This window comes from Thunnus thynnus, chromosome 1, assembly GCF_963924715.1.
Source record: "Thunnus thynnus chromosome 1, fThuThy2.1, whole genome shotgun sequence".
NCBI classification, from domain to species: Eukaryota; Metazoa; Chordata; class Actinopteri; order Scombriformes; family Scombridae; genus Thunnus; species Thunnus thynnus.
Window position 1 is genome coordinate 16,235,157 of NC_089517.1, and position 18,901 is coordinate 16,254,057.

Sequence of the window (18,901 nt, forward strand, 5' to 3'; positions counted from 1 at the left end):
CAAAAACACTTGAATAGCACCATCTACTGGGGACTTAATATTTCACAATTGTGATATTTATATTTATATAATATTTTATATTACAAAAGATAATTGCACAGAATTAATAATATAATGAGATCATCGATTCAAATTAAGTTTTTTTTTAAATTTTTTTAAATGTAGTGTGAAAATCATACGTAACAAAATTATGCTAATTCTCACATCTATAAATGTGTTCTGAATGGACTGTTCTTCCACTCATGTTACTGAAGGAAGTGAAATCTGGGCTGGTTGGAACACTTTTTCCTGCCCTTTTTGTTTTTTTGTTACCCTTTTCCTGCTCCTTGCAACACCATTGAATTAAAAGGTATTATTCATCAAACTAAATGCCATACTGTGGCCAAAAAATGGTATATATCAAATTCAAAGCATGTGCAAAACCCCATAACCTCATAAAAATGACTAGGTCAACATCCTTTGACACAAAGTAGTTTTTGAATCAGTGATGTGTGTACAACTGTATCCATGGATACCTTCATGGTTGACGTCACTGCCCGGCAACCATGACACCTCCCTCCACTAAACTATTTTCTTCCTTTCTATTGCATTTGGTGAAGATTTGTAGCCTTGTAGAAGAAACTAAATGTGTTTTTGACTAAGCTTAAAATGGTACCTGAATGAACTGGCTGAAACTGAGCAAACTGGGTTGGTAAATAATTTTGTTGGTTCAATAATTAAAGGATAAATACATAACAGAGTGGAGAAAATTGCAACTGCACAGCACTCTGTGGGTTAAAACCTTCAAACGTTTTGAACATCTGACCACAAGGCAATGGTTTATATCACAGTGTTCTCATCAGCTGTTCAAGGAAAAAAAAACAGCTATGACATCATTTATTGGGATGTGGCCAGAAGTACAATTTAAAGTCCCCCTCCACTCAAAAATGTTTTTTTCTTCTTGTTCCTTCAGTTGGATGTTTGACCTTCATTGTGCAGAATGATGCAGCTATGTGCAGAGTCTGACAATAGAAGACTGTTTTCATATCCGTCTGCTGATAGTGAAAGTTTCCCTGTGCTAACCAAAAAGCATGATTTGTGACATCACAACTAGTTTTGACGCTAATCTTGGTCCAACAGGCAACTTTGCCAAATGGGATGTGGAAACTTGAAGCCCCTAGTGCTCGTACACTGAGAAAGGACTTTACAGTGAAGAAAGAGACATCTTGCATCCAGCAGTTAAACTTTAGAAATAAAAAAATATTTGCATATTATCATTGGTTCTGCATTTTTCAATGAGGCAGAAGAAGGAGACTCAATTTGAAGAATTTTATCTTGGCAATTTTACTTTCTTTGTGGAAAAAAACATATCAGACACACACTATTATACCAAGAGTATTTTTTATGTCTTAAAGGATAGGTTCACAACTTTCAAGTCTGTGAACAACAGTCAGGTGTCCATATGAACACTGAAAGAGGTTTTCCTCTCTGTAATCATTCTGGCTATTAAAAGATCCCCTTCAAATGCGCTTTCAATGTAAGTGATGGAGGCCAAACTCCACAGTGTGTCCACACAGTCATTTTGTGCAAAAATGCATTTAAAAGTTATAAATCTGAAGCTTATATGAGGCTTCAGCAGTCTGAGTTAGTCATGCCAAGTGGATATCTGCCACATTTACAGTTTTTTAAAAAAAATTCAAATTCCCTCTTTGTGTTTCCTCAGACAGTATTTCCCTATTGAGCTGCAGTGGAAGTATAGTAACAAATAAAAAGGGACTTTGGCACTAGAAAGACTGTAACACTGAAATATATCTTTGTGATTTGACCAATTGAAGCTTCATATTAGCTTCATATAAACTTTTAAACACTTTTTAATGGATTTTGGCCCTAATTACTTACATTGTGCATTATGAAGGGATCTTCTGATGGCCAGTATGAACAGGAGGAATGATTACAGCAAGAAAACCCTATTTGAATGTTCATTTTTGCACATGATTTTTGTTTTAAGACAGACTTGAAAATTGTGAACCCGTCCTTTAATAATGTCTGGATGGGGATCTTAGAAGGTTTGAACTCATAGAGAGCAGTGCTATATCAGTAACAAAATCACCCTAATCTACCTGTGTCAAATCTTTTTTTCTGCTCATTTACATAGTTATTATTATTATCATCACATTTAGTACAAATAAACCTGTATTTCAACGTGATAATTATTGAAGCATTCAATAATGACATGTCACAGCTACTGTGCAGGGGTGCACCCGGCGCGGCGTAGCGGTCAATGAATGTAACGTACCCTTGGCTACTTGGATGAAGGCGGTGCTAGTGGTGCCTGAGCAGCAGGGCCTTGCCTTTGTGGTTGTAGAAAGAGAAGATGGCTCCCGTTCTGGAGAAACAGCTCCCGGGCGCAGCCGGGGTAGGCGACAACAACAACGAAGAGGAAGAAGGACAAAACCTTTGGCAAGTTGCTGCTACTCTTTTAACAACTTCAAGACCGCCGAGGGTTTTCTTAGAGAAGCACAGACATTATGGTTCTGCTTTGTCACTGCCGGTTGCTTCCCATAAAACACCGGCCCGGCTAGCGGTAACATTAGCACTAACTGAAGCTGGGCGGTCAGTTAGCTAACGTTACTGCTGTTAGCTATTGCTGTTTAGCTTTATTGTCCACCAGTGAGATTTACTAATATGGGAAAAGCTGTTGAATTAATGCGTCAAGTTTTAGAGAGCCTTTCATATCATCAGATGCTTTGACAGATAAGTACGGGCACTTTTATGTAAGATACAACAAGCTAACAGGGACGTACAAGCTAACTAGCACCATAACCGACTAAACGAAGTATGCAGGAAAATAATACTAGCTTTAGTCAACGTTTATCATTAAAGAGGGGGATAACAACTGCATTGTACAGCAGTATGTCAGGTTTAAATGTATTTAGATCCTCAGCTTATTATTTCTAACGCACCGGTCAGTGGAGATGACTTATCATTTCCTACTTTATGTGTTGTCGTGGACACATCTCAGAGCCAGGCTAAAGAGTGAAACAATCTCCTCTAACGGTACAAGTAATAGTTATGTAATGTTGTAATGTTATGTTGTGAGAAAAGAAGCTGTCATTGTGCCACTTGGCTGTCAGTTTTAATAGCTAACGTTATCTGTCTGTCTGCTTTTCTTATAAATGTGACCCATTTCTTGTAGGTCCTCAATACTGAGTGAAGTTTCTACTCGCTCGAATTCAAAATTGCCATCAGGAAAAAATATCCTGGTATTTGGTAAGTATTTCTTAAGCCACATGTTTGGAAGCTTCTGCAGTGCTTGTAGTGTATATTTGGGGTGGATCAACCCTGAGGGGAGAGGAGCGCCTGCAAACTGCAAAACCACACACAGAAGTCATAAAAAACTAATGATTTCACGTTTAAGAACCTTTCTGGCTGCACTTTCAGGTGCATTTTCTCCAACACATTTGAAAAGAAGACATAATAAACACATTAATACACAAAACTGTTCTTGGGTGGGGGTGTATTTATTTTGGGTGGGTCTTCGAGAAAAATTCGAGAAACGCTGCTTTTGACCAGAAAGATTTTTTGAATTGACAGTACATTTGCGCATCATATCCATCATCATTCAAAAATATCCACAACAATATGTATTAAACAATATTAATACAAGTACTGATGACAATAAACAATGTCATATGTAAGCTGATGAGTAAGAAATCTTGCAGGTGAGGATGGATCAGGAAAAACGACACTTGTGGCCAAACTTCAAGGAACCGATCACAGCAAGAAAGGGAGGGGACTGGAGTATCTGTACTTAAATGTCCACGATGAGGACAGAGATGGTGAGTTCACCTGCTGTAGCTTTTCTGTGGATGTTTTATTGCCTATTTTTAGCCTTTATAGTTTACAGCAATAAAGTACTCATGTTGAACTATTTTGGTTTTCTTTTGCAGACCTTACTCGGTGTAACGTGTGGATCCTGGATGGGGACCTGTACCACAAAGGCCTACTTAAGTTTGCTGTTTCTGCTCAGTCACTACCTGATTGTCTAGCGGTGTTTGTTGCGGATATGTCACGGCCCTGGACCATTATGGAATCGCTGCAGAAGTGGGCTAGTGTGCTACGTGACCATGTGGACAAGCTCAAGATCCCTCCTGAGGACATGAGGGAAATGGAGCAGAACAGTAAGTAATGGGTTGACTTCATCTACCTGTGTTGAGTGTTCTGCTTTGACTTTGCGTCTGATGAAGTATCATTGTGAGTTTATCTGCTATAAAAAGCGGAGACTAGGATCAGTTATAAAGCAAATGATCCGCTAACATGTTAGAGGTGGTGATTTGTTATGAGGTCATTTTATGTCTCAAAATGCAAAATCTGAGACATAAGTAGAAATATGACATGCATACATTTTGTTGATTTGTATGTCTCAAGATGGGGCTAAAAGCAGACAGCACTCAGAAAAGGTGCCTGCAGCATCCCAGGGTGGAAGTAAATGGGAGTCTTGCATAATAAGAGCCAGTCTCTTTGCTTGACTTGCTGCTTGGAAAAAGGAGAAATCGGTCTCCGTGTAGCATGAGAGGCAAGCAGTGTATAACATTACGCATTGTCATGGATGTTTTTAGGTCATCATCAGAGAGGCCCATGATCCTCAGCTGTGTGCTCTAGCTTGCAGGCAAGTTCTGCAGATCAATGAGTGTGATGCACTCAGATGTTCTCCTGATAATTTTAGAACTGGTCATCTCTTGCTTATGAACACTTCTTTTGTGTTCGGAAAGATCGTTGCCTTTCAGACAACATTAGTTCAGTCTGGAGGGTTTTTCAGAGGGTGCTTGTCTGCCTCCAAAGTTTGCTCTTTATAAGTCTGAAATGAGTTATCATAAGAAAATTAAATTGTTAAATGATTTTATATGAGTTAATTTAATCAGGTCTACTCAAAATATTTGGAGCTGTTATAAATCTTAACATGTAATTTGCCAATGCAAATCACAAGTAGTAACAAGAAGCCTGCTGGCAAACGTCTGAGAAAGAAAAGAGAAGTTGATGTCCCAGTGACGTCTAAAGCACATTGTTAATTACATTGTAAGTGAGTGTAATTATTTTTTAATGGGTTGACATTTTCAACTTGCTTCACTGTATTATTTTGTTTCAAGTAGCTGTATTAGTTGAAGATTGCTAAAATCGATTTATACAATGCAGTAGAAAGAAATAGAGCCCGGAAATGATACATTATAGCTTGTAATCTGTAGATGTTAGTTTGATCATTCATTGCAGTTCAACATTTGCAGCCATAGTGTCTGTTGAAGGTTTTTTTTTTCTTGAGACTTATAATATTTTGGTCATTTTTTTGTAGCTTAATTTATTTTATTTTTTTTATTTATTGCATGGGTTTGTCAGATTTCTCTTAAGGGTTCCTCCTACCTTCTCTCTGTAGCCAAACAGTGTGACTCCACCCACTGACACAGTCAGCTTTCCAGTTTAGCTGAAGCATGTCATCCAGATAAAGTGTCTTCCAGCATGTCAGTTGTGATGTCAGTAGCAGATTGGTGAGACCTAGCCAGATTCTGTATGTATGCATGGATGTGTGTGAGTGAGAGAGACCGGCTGACAGACTGACTGGAAGTATGTGTTGAGTGGCTTTTGTCCAGGCAGTCTTGCAGCCGTCTTGCATCATGGTTCCCTCCCCTCCAACAGCAGCGTCAGGGAAAGGAAGGGACGTAAACTGAGTTGGTCTGAACTCACTCTGTGGGCCGGACGTTCTGACTCCTGGTATGCTGTAACTGAAGTTGTCTGGCTGCTGGAGTCGTAATCAAGTCAAATTACAGGATCGAGTTATTGCAGGGCCACACATTAACATGAGAAACGACTTCTCCGGTTTGTGACAAAACAAGGACTTTATTTCAGCCACATTGTTTGGCAGTGAAATGGAGGCAAAGATCTTAGGTATTTTGTTTTGACGCTAGATCGGTTTCACAGGATTTATAGGAAACCTGACAGCTGTAAAAGTGTTTTTGTCACGCTGGACATATGCCAGTTGCATTAACTGAGCGAAAACTTGGACTTGACTTACAATTGTCAGTGGGACCAAATTTGTTTATTTGACAGTCGTCACATGGACAGAAAAGATACTTTCCCTCCAATCAGGGCTCTGGCTTACTGACATCTTTCAATAAATTACTGTATGAAATAAGTGTAAATCGGTTAATCAGTGGTCAGTTAATCACTATTGGTGAGAGAATAGTTCCATTTAGCTACATAAATAACACTCAAATTTACTGTCTAATAAAACAGTAGACCCATTCTTTGTGATATTAAAAATAATGTAATTTTTGAGGTACAGTTTTGAAATTCAAGCACACCATATTTGATTCATAGACAGCTGAGCAGTTCCTGATTGTGTGTACTAATGATATATGACCTCACCTTTGTTTGTAGGGCAAAGTCTGTCTTTGTCTCCTTCGCTTAGTCTTTTAAAGTGATACTCAACTCTAAATCTCTCTCTGTAGTTCAGATACTTATCTTCTGCAGGCTTGAAAGATGGCTGTTAAAAGTCTATTATCTTTTATAGAAATTAGCGGCTGTGGCCAGCTTGAACGTTTTCACAACTAAAACACAGAATCAAGTTTTAAAACTGCTCAAACTACTTTTTTTAGCATAATCTTAAGATCTTCTGCCTTAGACACCTTTGTTGTCGAGACAGGGAGATGTGATGGATGTTAATGTTTATTTGCTTTTTCCTATTTTATGATTGCTTTTTTTGATCGGTTTAAGACATATTTTCAATATAGCTTGATCAGTAAAGGTTTTGATCACTGCTCAGTTGATCGGAGCACTCTTAATGGTGACAAACACTCATCTCGTCTGTGTTATTAGTCAGTTAATCTCCAAGTTGTGTGTCATGTCTAGACTCAGTGAACCTCTTCCCTGGGAAGAATTAGATGAAAGTCTGACCTTTCAGTCATTCACAGTGGAGTTGAGTCTTCTTTTGGTTGGTGTAATCTCTACATGTTAAGTTCGTGCCTTAGTGGCCTAATGTACATACTCAAACCTATTTGTGCATATTTGGATTTGTGTAATCCTGTGTCCAAGACGGGTTCCCTCTTACATAGCTTGTTACACTACGCCCCATATACTAAATCCCATGTTTGAAAGTAAAGGAGTTGGCTCAAAACGCCAAGTCAATCTGGCTTTGTGGGCTGTCCCTTCTACATTCCCGAAGCAGAGGAAGGGAAGTAGGCCAAAGCTTCCTGCATCTAAATACCCCCCCCCCTCGACTCACAGCACAGCTTTGTAAATGTCTGGACAGCTGGGGCAGTACAACAGGAAGGTGAAAGATGCCTTATATTTCTCTTTTTCTAACGTTAACAAAAGCCTGTTATGTAACAGCGGATACTTAGCGTAATTAACACATTTTTTTCCAATAATACTAAACTACAGGAAACAGCAATGACTTGTTGTATGTGCAGTTAAATTATTTTCATCAGTGCTGTCATTGGGCAGGTGATATCATATTTCAATATGCCACTGAGGACTCGTGACTTGTGTTGATCTAATTCCTGGGGCATAGTTTGAGGCAGAGCACAACCATTAACACCATGCTATAAAAACCTATATAAATATAGTTCTGCATCAGGGTGTTGCTGAGGCTGTGAGTGACTCAGTAACTACAGCGTTACCACCAGAGATGATGTGCACCTCGAAAAATTACGTCAGGGCTACAGAGATATTAGATGGAGAGCACAACAACTGTGATTGTCTGCTTAATGTTGTTGTGTGTTTCCAGCGTTGGAAGAGTTTACTATAACAAACAACATAGATCAAAGTGAAGAAAGGCTTAAAAAAATTTTAATAGGTACTGTAACAGCTATTTTCACAGAATGTGTTACTTCAGCATGTTTTTATTTTATGAGAGGAGCAGAGGGGTTGATTAACTTAAATCTGCAGTAGCACTATTAGTTCAATTTTTTTATTTATGCCTTTTAGTACGTGATGAAATCTCCTTTCAAAATACACATTTTGCCAGAGGATTTTATATATAAAAATACAAAAGGTGTTTTTTTGTGAGTTATTTTAAGATAGGGGTCAACTAGACATGAAAACTTGCAAACAAGATGACCATGTTGTCATTTTTAAGAGGCTTTGAAATGATGCATGAAACGCTGAGGCAGATAAAGTTATTGAAAATGAAACTAATGAACAATTTTAATGGACTATGTCCACTAATGGTCTAATTTCCTATGTTTTTCTCTCCTTCTCTCTCTCTCCTTTCCACAAGTGGTGAAAGCCTTCCAAGAGTACACAGAACCGGAGGACGCCACCCAAGCCTCCCCACAGAGACGGGCCCCGACAGCAGGGGAAGACGAGGCCGTCGTGCTACCACTTGGAGACAACACACTCACACACAACCTGGGCATTCCAGTGCTAATAGTTTGCACAAAGGTAAGTGATTTCTACAGCCCTCCAAAAGTTTCATGTGTCAATCCATAAACTACATGTGTATCCAGAGACAATCTAAGAATTTGGCATTGTTAAAAGAGGTTTTACCAATTTATCAAATTCTTTCTTCTTCTTCTTTCTGGTAGCCAAATCTTGAAGGCACATATGTAACTTTTGCAACCAACTCAGTAACAGACCATGCAGTACAACAATGTGGTTCAGTTTACTGCAAAAGAGAACAATCTGTGCTAATACACAAAAATCATTGTCTGTTTGGTGTCCATCCAAATATGGTGTCAAATATGGTCCTAATCCTTAAAACTGTTGTTATATTTGCAACTTCTCATAGTGCACACATGCAACCACTACAGTTTTGCTTTTGGAAATGATACCTATAATACTATTTATTTCCTCCTACAAGCCAGACCTTCTGTTCAGAGGTTGTGTCCATTAGGTTTAGGAGATCCTCAACATGCTCTTGCTGCCTTTCATCAGTATTCTCAGATAAGATCTAGGGATGTCCTGCTTTCCTCTCCTTAGTCCTTAGAACCTCTTTCAGGCCATCTGTAGTCATCTTCTAACTTCTCTAAGCACCCCCACCCCCACCCCCCTCCTCCTTTAACATCTTGGCAGCTGTCTTCACTGCTGGTTTCCTCTGTGCACATTGGGCCTACGTTAAATCCGTTCCTTCCCCACAGACACATTGCATACATTACTTTTATGTATGCTTTTACTTCTGTGTTGTGCTTTGTGAGGTACTGTCCTCTAATAAAAAGCTGCCATTATACTTGATTATTAACCCTCCAGGCAAAGACTAGTGCTGGAAAAAAACAACAGTGTAGCCATCAGCAGAGCTTCACGTGCTAGCTGTGACTAGAAAATGGTGAATGTGCCTTTTTTTTTTTTATCTTTGGTGCCTCTGTCTGGATTCAGCTTGGCAGAAAAAGTAATTGTTTAAGACCATTACTTGCTGTTAATCACTTTATCTTAGCAACAGATACTGAAGAAATTAGATATCTCCTGCCTTTTGATTTTTTTAACATTTTGCATCAGTCTTTTTATATTTTTTTTTAACCTCACCCCTTCGTCATGACTCATCATGGAAGCTCCACTAGAGAACAAGAGACAGGAAGTACTAAATTTCAATTCTGTCGCTGCTGCACCCACCATCAAGTTGTTCCTCCAGAGGGAAAGTAGAAGTGGTCATACCCATTGTAGCAGACATTCAGCAGGCAGCATGCATTGAAAAATCTTCCCAGAGCCTCCTAAAGGCATGTTTGCACCCCTGTCCTCACAACACATTAGTAGTGTGGAGGTGTCCATTCTTACAATCCCCACCAACTTCTACCTCAGTCAACTGCTGTCCTTTCAGTGGTGAGTCAAAATGTTTTTCCAGGGTGACTAATGTAACAGAAACAACACCAAAACAAATGGTTTGTTCAGTTTTGTGATATGAATGACTTCTCATGGAGACTATGTTTTACTTGGCGTTCAAGTGGAGGAACAAAAAAACAACACTTGGAACATAACAAATGTGTATGAATAGGAATCTCTTCTGACGAGAATGCCATCAGAAAACACTGCCGCTGTGGAATAGACTTGAGATGCAAAGCATGAAGAGGCAGAGAGCAATATTACCTTGTTTATATATTCATCAGTTCTGACATTCAAGTGTATGTCTCCTTAAAATCCATGTATCTCTCTTTCTTTCTCACTCTTTTAATCTTCAGTGTGACGCAGTCAGCGTATTAGAGAAGGAGCATGACTACAGAGAGGAGCACTTCGATTTCATCCAGTCCCACATCAGGCGATTTTGCTTACAATGTATCCTTCTCATGTCCATAAATGTTTGTGTTGCTCTCATGAAGGTCCTTGACTGTTCAAACAGAAATGGACCATACATCAGGGTTGTAATATGGCCCATGAAATTTGATTAATTTATGATGATCAATAAATCTCTATCCCTGTTCCCTTTAATCTTCAATCCCCGTCCTTACCCAAACTGTTGCTGCCTTAACCAAATTTAACAGACGGAGCTGGCCTGATCTACACCTCAGTCAAAGAGGAGAAGAACCTGGATCTGCTTTACAAATATATAGTACATAAGATGTATGACTTCCAGTTCACCACACCTGCCTTAGTGGTAGAGAAGGATGCAGTGTTCATGTAAGTGAAACAAGAGATGCACTGGTTTCTTATCATTCAGTCTCATCACTGTCTCAAATATTACCGTCAACATTTAGATAATAATATTGTAATAATCAGTGTGTATTGTCATTCTTGGACTTGCCGCTATCAGTTATATCAAAAACTGGATTATTTTCATTTCAAGGAAACACTTTGCATTATTATCTAGAACAGAATTTAAATAATCTTGCGCACTGTAATTGAACTGTGTCTTCCATGATTTTAGTCCCTCTGGATGGGATAATGAGAAGAAAATTGGGATTTTGCATGAAAACTTTACAACGGTCAGACCTGAAGATCCATTTGAAGATTTTATCACAAAGCCTCCAACACGAAAGGTATGACACTGTAACCTCTAATCTTTCATTACCCCCCAAAGTGCCAATTAAATAACCACACACAATAAATTGTATGTCAGATCTTATTGGCATTGATATCCTATATTCGACTTTAATGTGATATCTCTCTTAGCCCTTTGCTCTTCTTCACAGCTGGTTCATGACAAAGAGATAAATGCAGAGGATGAGCAGGTATTCCTGATGAAGCAACAGGTATGCATTTTTTCTGAAAATTCCCTATGTTGATTTTATAAAATGTAATTCCATGATCAAGTTTGATAACATAAGATGGTTTAAGAAAACTGAGAGATATCTCCAGAAATATAGAAAATAGTTTACAGTGATTGTGTGACAATAGGCAGTTAATACATACACAGTTGATTGCATCTTCCCTGCAAGTTTTCTAGTATAAGTTTTATTGGTATTAATAAAGTTGTGTAGAGGATATTTTTTCATTTTCATGTTTCAATAATTTACAAACCAATTTAGCTAAGATTTAGTGAACCGACAGACCGATGGATCAGTCCTCGGTAAGATTTTAGTGGTGATCCAGAACTGGCATTTTCACCATTAAACAAGTAGCTATTGTCCAGTCATAAATTTTATACTATATACATGTGCTGATAGACATCAGGCAACACATTATACTTCACCATGGCAAGTAACATTGCCTTCACTTCCTATCTTGTGGGAAAGTAAAGCAGGAAGGGAATCTAAAAAAAAACACAACAAAACAAAAAACCCTCAGCTGAGTCTGCAGCTTTGTAGGTTAGAATTGGTCAGTGTTGATGCTGCGTTAGTTTCTGCCAAATTCCTTTTTACTTTAATACTGCATGTACTGACTACATTTCCCTTTTTATAGGACAGGACATTTAAAGTTTATACAGGAGTTGATTGAAACTGCCCACTCTTATCTCGCGTACATCATGCAAGTTAATGAAATGAGATAAAAATGACGTAATCGTGTAATTCAAATTTAGTCAAATGTTTGTGCTTGCAGTATCCATTTTGGTCCAATACTCAAAATTTAAATGCACATAAGAAACTCTTGTTGGAATTGTAAACCACATCTGAATTGAACCCTTTCATTTTTTTTTCCTCTAGTCTTTGTTAGCAAAGCAGCCAGCCACGCCAACAAGAGGAGCAACTGTAAGTGTTGTCACATCCTTCAAACCTGGCATTCATTTATTCCTCTTTCTTTGTTCTTTTATCTTTTCGTTCTGTGTACACCAACCCGGCTATTTGTTTCTGTGTTACAGGAGTCTCCAGGACGGACAGCCTCAGGTTCCCCCAGGCCTGCGGGTCGCGCCGGCCAACCCACTGTGACCAGCGGCTCACCGATGTCTGCTGTCAAAAAGCCTGACCCTAACATGAAAGGTAGGAGCTCTGTGACTGCTCGTTTTAATTTTCATACCAGAGCGCTGAGGGTAATACTGTGCACTCCAGTGCTTCCTAGTTTGTACCAGGAGCTTGATCTGTCCTTTCCACTCAATTCAGGATTCTCTTTAATCATCAACATCGATTGAATCCAGTGTTTTGACTCCTGGGGGGAAAAAGGCTTTGATCGTTGTGCGTTACATTCGTCTTTGGGCTGTAATGTGAACCCCTCTTGACTGAAATGCAGCAATACTGCCCCCAAGAGGTTAACAGCTCAAATGATTCACATAACAATGGATTCCTGAGCTGGCCACCTCTGAGCAGAAATATTTACTTCCTCTCCATCATTAAGTACTAGCAGCAGGCTAATGCACTTCAATTTAAAAAAAGGAATTGTGTCTACTAGATTTAGTAGAGATCTGTTAACCTTCGCTTATTGTGGTCTAGAGTTAAAACTGCATAATAAAACAATCACTGTACTTTGAACAGTTGTGCTTTTACTGTGCTTTTATCAACTTCCAACACATTTTTCTTCCTAATAAAAGGCTTTTATAGAGTTTTTTTTTCAGTATCTAAATAGAGCATCTAAAGATAGAGGGTGTCATATGCAGTACAGATTATAAATTCCTCTGAGACAAACTTATGAATTTGGATGGTGCACTACACATACCACAGTGCAGTACACCATCCCTTACCTTACAAGAAAACACATGGCCTTATTTTGTAAGGAGGTGGTTATATTCAGCAGGAACAATGGATATGTATCTTAAAAGAAGTTAGGTTCTCCCTGACTGCTAATTTGTAATTGTGACATTATATTGGGCATCATAAGCATGATAATCTGTTAATAATCAGTCTGTGTGCTCAAAAGTCTGTTTTGAGGTAACTAGCAACTCAATAAGTTGAGTGCGGTGGATGATCAAGTAACAATAAGTACAACCTAAACTTATGTTTGTTATCTTTTTGTCTGTGACAATTTTCACAAGAAAAGGGGAGTTTCATTAATCTATAAACTCCATGTTTCTCCTGCAGCGGGGGCTGCCAATGAGGGAGTGCTGGCTAACTTCTTCAACAGTCTGTTGAGTAAAAAGACGGGAGCCCCAGGGAGCCCCGGGAGCCCAGGAGCTGGAGCAGTTGGAGCTGGAGTGCAAGGGTCCGCCAAGAAAACAGGTATAACCACTTCCGTCAGTGCGGTCCACCTCTCATAACAGTAAAAACAGTCGCTCTGTTTCCCAGTCTTCTTTCTTTGAGGTCAGCAGTTGTCCCTTTTATCAAAACAGTTATAAATTCTTATTGTGAACTTTAGCCATCCTGTGCATTTAGATCTACTGTAGATTATGGGCTGCATGCACACTTTGGTCAAAAGACAGGAGGAGTTAGAAACGAGGCTGTGGACCATTTTGCTGTCTGGAGTTTTATCTCTACAGCCTGAAAGAGAAGGTTAAAAAGGACAAAAAAGAAAGCTTGTCCTTTTTGACTGAACTTCTGACATCTGAAGGAACTTGTGACAGGCCTGTATGCACCAAACCTCCAACCATACCCCCCTCCCCCCGAAACTAATGTCACTCACTTCACGTCATATTCTACTGCTATGTTGCTCAACTAATTTACCTGTTTATTTTTTTTTTTTAACCTCAGCTGTTTTGCATGTCAGCAGTGCTTATTTTCAGCTCCAGCACATGTTTTTTCTTACTTTGTTATATTAGTTAAGTATAACAAAGTCAAACAGTGAATGTGAAATAGCTGAATGTACCCGGTGAATCACTGAGGGGAAACATTACATAACTCATCTCTCTGTCTGAGACCACTGACATGTACTTTTTGTTCCAGTGCTGAGCACTGTTAATATCTCTATGAGAGCCAGCTGAAAGGATCATGCATGAGAACATGTTGTACATGTCTGATGATTAGTTTTGCATGCGTGTTAACTGCAGCAGCGAGGCCGCCAATCTCCAGCATGGGATTGCATCACCATCCAACCCTCCCCTCCCTCATCCATCCGCTTGTGCTGGCTGTAGAAAACTGTTGTTTATGAATACACACAGAAGCTACAGGAGATTACTTTTGGGCTTTGTCTCCCGTTTTTTTTTTCCAAGGGCAGAAGCCGGGTTTGACTGATGTCCAGGCGGAGTTGGACAGGATGACTCGCAAACAAGACTCAACGGTTTCAGCTAACAACATACCACCGCCGACAGAGAACGAAGCGTAAAGGCAACAAAAACAGCTGCATCGTCCACTGCGTTAATACTCTGGAAAATTACATGTACTTGTGAGCATAAAAAAAAAAAAATTGACCAAATTCCCAATGTCTATATCAGTCAGCACACACACACAGTGGTTTCACCAAAATGAGTTTCGGATGCTATCAGATATTTTGGTGTTCTGGTGAGATGGGAAGAGAGAGATAACAGAGATGGAGGTGTTAATGAGATGATAAGTGCTGAAGGCTTGGCTTTATTTCTGTCCTCTCTTCCACTGTAAATGTTATTTTGTGAGGGATGTCAGTTTATGGAAATGTGTGCACACTCCCTGGCAGCCAGCCTGATATGCTGGGCTGCAGGCCCCCCAGTTTCTGGGGTTAAACACCCTCTCCTCATGGGTTTAAAGAGTGGAAATATACTGGTCCTGTGGCCTCTGGTTCAGCTTATCTCATGGAAGGAATTTGGTTGCGATTGGAAAGGTATTTAAACTTTAAATAGATTCGAGAAAAGTAATTAAAATACTTGCAAACATATGTAGTATGTAAAAAATTGTTGGATATGATACTGATGTATTTATACAAAGTTCCTCCTTTTTATTTTATTTTTGTGCACCATTTATTGGTTTAAGGAAGCATTCATCTGTATCACATAACATGTTAAAATGCCACTGACGTCATGACACTAATGAGATGTCCAGATAGCTGATAGCATATCATATCATTTGCCCTTGTCATCTCGAAGGATTCTGTAAATATTAATACGAAAAAATTCTATTCAGGTTCATCTTGATTTTTGTATAAAATGCAATCCTGTTCAAATTCTGAAAATAGCTTCTTTGACTAAATGAGACTGGTTGGGATTTGACAGGCTTTGAGGTTGCAACAGAATCGCTTCTTTAGCTACAGGTGTGTATATTTGGGGAGGGTGGTTGGGCAGCATCTTTCCTACTATAACTCCCAAGTGCCTCGCACAGTTAGCTGTTTGTGTCATAGTAGAGATGCTTGTCTACATAAGAGGAAATGCACTGTAGCACCATCGGTTAAAAGGTTTTTTTTTTTTTTTGTCCATTTCTTGTCATCCAAATAATTTATTTCTTTTTACATTTTTGTTAATGTACAACAAGCCTGTGGTCTCTGTTATTTTTCACAAATAAGATTTCTGTGGCCTAGCTGATAGTGTTGAATAGAGCAATAGATTGAATGCCTTCATACAAACTGTAAAGGCTGCTAATATTAAGAAGAAACCACACGATGGAACTTTTGGGTCCCCCAGACGAACACTTGCTGTGGTTGAAACCACTCGCTTTTGCAGCCAAAACACACACACACACACACACACACGATGATTTGCTGTGGTTTGAACAAAACGAGATATTGTATCGTTCAGTGTGTAACAGCACTGTGGTCCTCCTTTTTGGTTTCACATGTTTTATTCACACTGTACTTCGCATGTCAGATAAAACATTCCCAGTTTCTACAAGAAGTAGCTGTAGAGACACATCCCTGTAGGAAACCTGTTTGTCCAGTCAGATCTTTTTGTTCGGTCTCTTTCAGTGCCCGATTTAAAACGACGACCTTTTGCCTTCAATGTACAGCTAATAGTTTGTCACACTGGGCGCCCTGCCTTCACAGGATTGCTCCTAATTAATTTGTGTGTCCTTAAGGGGTTGCTTAATTGTCTTATGTAATTTCTTTTCTTTTAAAAAAAAAAAATTAAAACCATTATACTGTACCATATCAAATAATCTGTAATAATATTTATGGTTTCATGACACCATAATCTAATCGAAACGAATTAAATGTACATTATCATTTTTAAGTCTGTATGCAAGGCCCTACTTAATCCTATGGATATAGTTCATCAGTAGCTTTCACAGATGTCATGGTAAATGTGAAGAGAGCAGCTATTTGCTATTCAAATAACAATAGCAAAAAAAAAGGAAAACTGGAGTGAATTGGAACACGGAACCAAAGATGCATATTACTCGCTATTTTCAGCTTTTTATAGTCTGTAGTCATCCATAAGATTAACCAGTGGCCATTTTTCTCCTACTCTTGCATCGAGCCCTTGCATTCCAAACTTGTGGTCTGCCTATGAACCCTTTTTTTTATTTTTTTTTTATTTTGCGTAACACCCCATAAAAATGGTAGAAATGCCTTACTCCACTCAACCATATCTGCAATTTCAGGAGTCGAAGGAAAAGAAATACCATAATTCTATTACAGTAGATTATGGTAAATCCTCTAAACTGGTCTACAAATACAATGCAGTTAGGGTTTAACATCATTTTGAAACAATTTGCTCTGTGAGGGAATAACCACAAGACCATATTTGTGTACAGTCTACTTCATGCATGATTTGATTTATTGTCAAAAATGATACTCTACAACTGTTCTGGGTTTATTTTTGATCAAAATGAAGCTCTTATTGTTCCTTTTTTTTTTTTTTTTTTTTTTTTGTGACTGGGTGGAATGTGCACCTGAGGCTCTGTTGCCGAAGTGGGTGAAACAGTTTTAAGAACAGCCAGGAGCAGTACCACCACATGTTGAAATAAGCACTTTTCCTTGGACACTTGTATCAATTCCCTGTTGCTACAGTTAAAAGATACAGAATGCATATTTTTCTTTTTGCCTTGCCTTTTAGAACATTTAGTAATGAACTTAGAAGTTAACCTACACAGTAAAATTGCATTATTTATCTGCAGTTGCTGCTTAAGTTATGGGACGTGCCCCTTGTGGTTAACTATGGAATAACCCCCTTTCTGCTGATGGTATTGTGATTTTTAATATCAACCCTTTAGAAATCATTGTGCAGGGGATATTTTTGGGACATCTTGAAGTAGATAAACCAAAATAAATGTCCATTCATTTCCAGGTTTGTCCTTTTTGCCCATGAAACGTCCCTTGTTTGTGTTTACATCCTAATAGACATGTTTTGTTTTTGTTGTCAAATATGGTTTTGCCCATAAGACACTTTCTATTTTAAAGGAATATTGAAATGTCACTCTAACCTGGCTGACCACACCGATTGATCCTATTGAAACGTGGCCACACTTGTTAAAATTGGCATTTAGCTGAGTAGAATGAAGCGCTCTCATGCTGCTTGGTTTCAGAGTTGCACCTGCTCTTTGTAAAGATTTGGATGTTGCTCCCAAGATTGAATAATGAACAGATGTTGTAACTTTTATACTCAAACGTCAGTTGAAAGCAACTGCCTCCTCACATGTTAACTGAATTGCCTTCAACCACTATCGACAGTCTACATCTATACGAGACTACGAGCTTCTGCTTCCAGTCCTTTTGTATCCAGGATATCAAGACATTGTAAGCACATGGCTGGCCGCGTTTTTGTGTCCTGAATTAATTCAGAAGTTTGATTGTATGACTTTAACACGTCTCTGTAGCCTCTAAGCTGCCATGTGGATTCTAGCTTCTTACGCCGACAAAGATAAGGAACATGTTTATCAGACCCCTGGCTTCAATAAAACCAAGAATCAAAACTTTGTTTGACTTTGTGTTTGCCTAAATGTTTATTATTATTACTTTCACATTACAACTGAAGGTTTCTAGAACTTTTACATTTTATTGTCTTGATTACTACACAACGTCTACCTGCACCCCCGCATTGAAGCATAAAACAATGTGACATTGTCACATTACTGCCAAGTCTGGTACAGACTGCACAGTACTGGGTTCCGATGGGTCTTTGAAATCCTTAAAAGTTTGTGAATTTGAGAGAAAAAAATCAAAGCCTTGAAAGTAGACATAAATGGACATGGGTCATTGAAAGTGCTTGAATTTATATATTTTGTGCTAGAATGGAATATTGTTTTGCTGTGCCTTTGCCTGCTAGTCTTGTAACAGTTATTAACTTTGATCTGTGTCTCAAACTATGCCATGTTGGGTCCTTGAATCTGAGGGAATTGGGCCTGGAAAGTCCTTGAATTTGATCTTTAAGAAAGTGTGGGGGAAAAAAGGGATAGTAAGAAATGTTAATTAAAAATGACCTAATTAACTATTGCTTTATGAGGCTCAGATTGTTTTTGATTGATTGAACGTTTCAGTAAAACATGCAAAGATCACAGCCATCAACAAAGTTTTAAAAGCTCAAAATTTAAGATGAATATCATAGTTGTAATGTGCTTTTAAAGCCAAAACAGCCAGAGTAGGCATCCCTTGATTTGTATACTTCAAAGCTTTGATTGGAAAAAAAAAAATCAAGCCTAGAATTGGTGCAAATATATATAAATGCATACAATGTACCCCTTTTATTACAAACCCAATGAGATATACTTACATATTTCTTTTGAGTAAGTGAATACCTGCCCAATCTATATTCCAATCATTTATCTAAAAGTAACCTGTGGATTAACCCTAATATGCTGTAAGG

The 18,901-nt window shown here is 38.6% G+C and overlaps 1 protein-coding gene across 2 annotated transcripts; it reads left to right on the plus strand.

Annotated features, from left to right (window-relative positions):
* Positions 1-2,281: 2,281 nt before the first annotated feature.
* dync1li2 (dynein, cytoplasmic 1, light intermediate chain 2) lies at positions 2,282-18,021 on the plus strand. 2 transcript variants are annotated; one of them, XM_067586852.1, is made up of 13 exons: positions 2,282-2,439; positions 3,176-3,249; positions 3,702-3,818; positions 3,930-4,160; positions 8,249-8,412; positions 10,140-10,233; positions 10,440-10,575; positions 10,823-10,934; positions 11,088-11,147; positions 12,039-12,083; positions 12,194-12,311; positions 13,344-13,481; positions 14,408-18,021. In XM_067586852.1, the coding sequence occupies exons 1-13, from the start codon at positions 2,354-2,356 to the stop codon at positions 14,518-14,520; spliced, it is 1,488 nt and encodes a 495-aa protein (XP_067442953.1). In that variant the 5' UTR covers positions 2,282-2,353; the 3' UTR covers positions 14,521-18,021. The 2 variants fall into 2 exon arrangements, with proteins under 2 accessions (XP_067442953.1, XP_067442962.1); XM_067586861.1 differs by having other exon boundaries at positions 14,413-18,021.
* Positions 18,022-18,901: the final 880 nt, after the last annotated feature.

Excerpts from the sequence above, each read along its gene's own strand:
- dync1li2 (XM_067586852.1), top strand. The coding sequence starts at position 2,354 with ATGGCTCCCGTTCTGGAGAAACAGCTCCCGGGCGCAGCCGGGGTAGGC. Across the intron at positions 3,250-3,701 it reads AAAAAATATCCTGGTATTTG|GTGAGGATGGATCAGGAAAA; the intron begins GTAAGTATTTCT and ends GAAATCTTGCAG. Across the intron at positions 12,084-12,193 it reads CGCCAACAAGAGGAGCAACT|GAGTCTCCAGGACGGACAGC; the intron begins GTAAGTGTTGTC and ends TCTGTGTTACAG.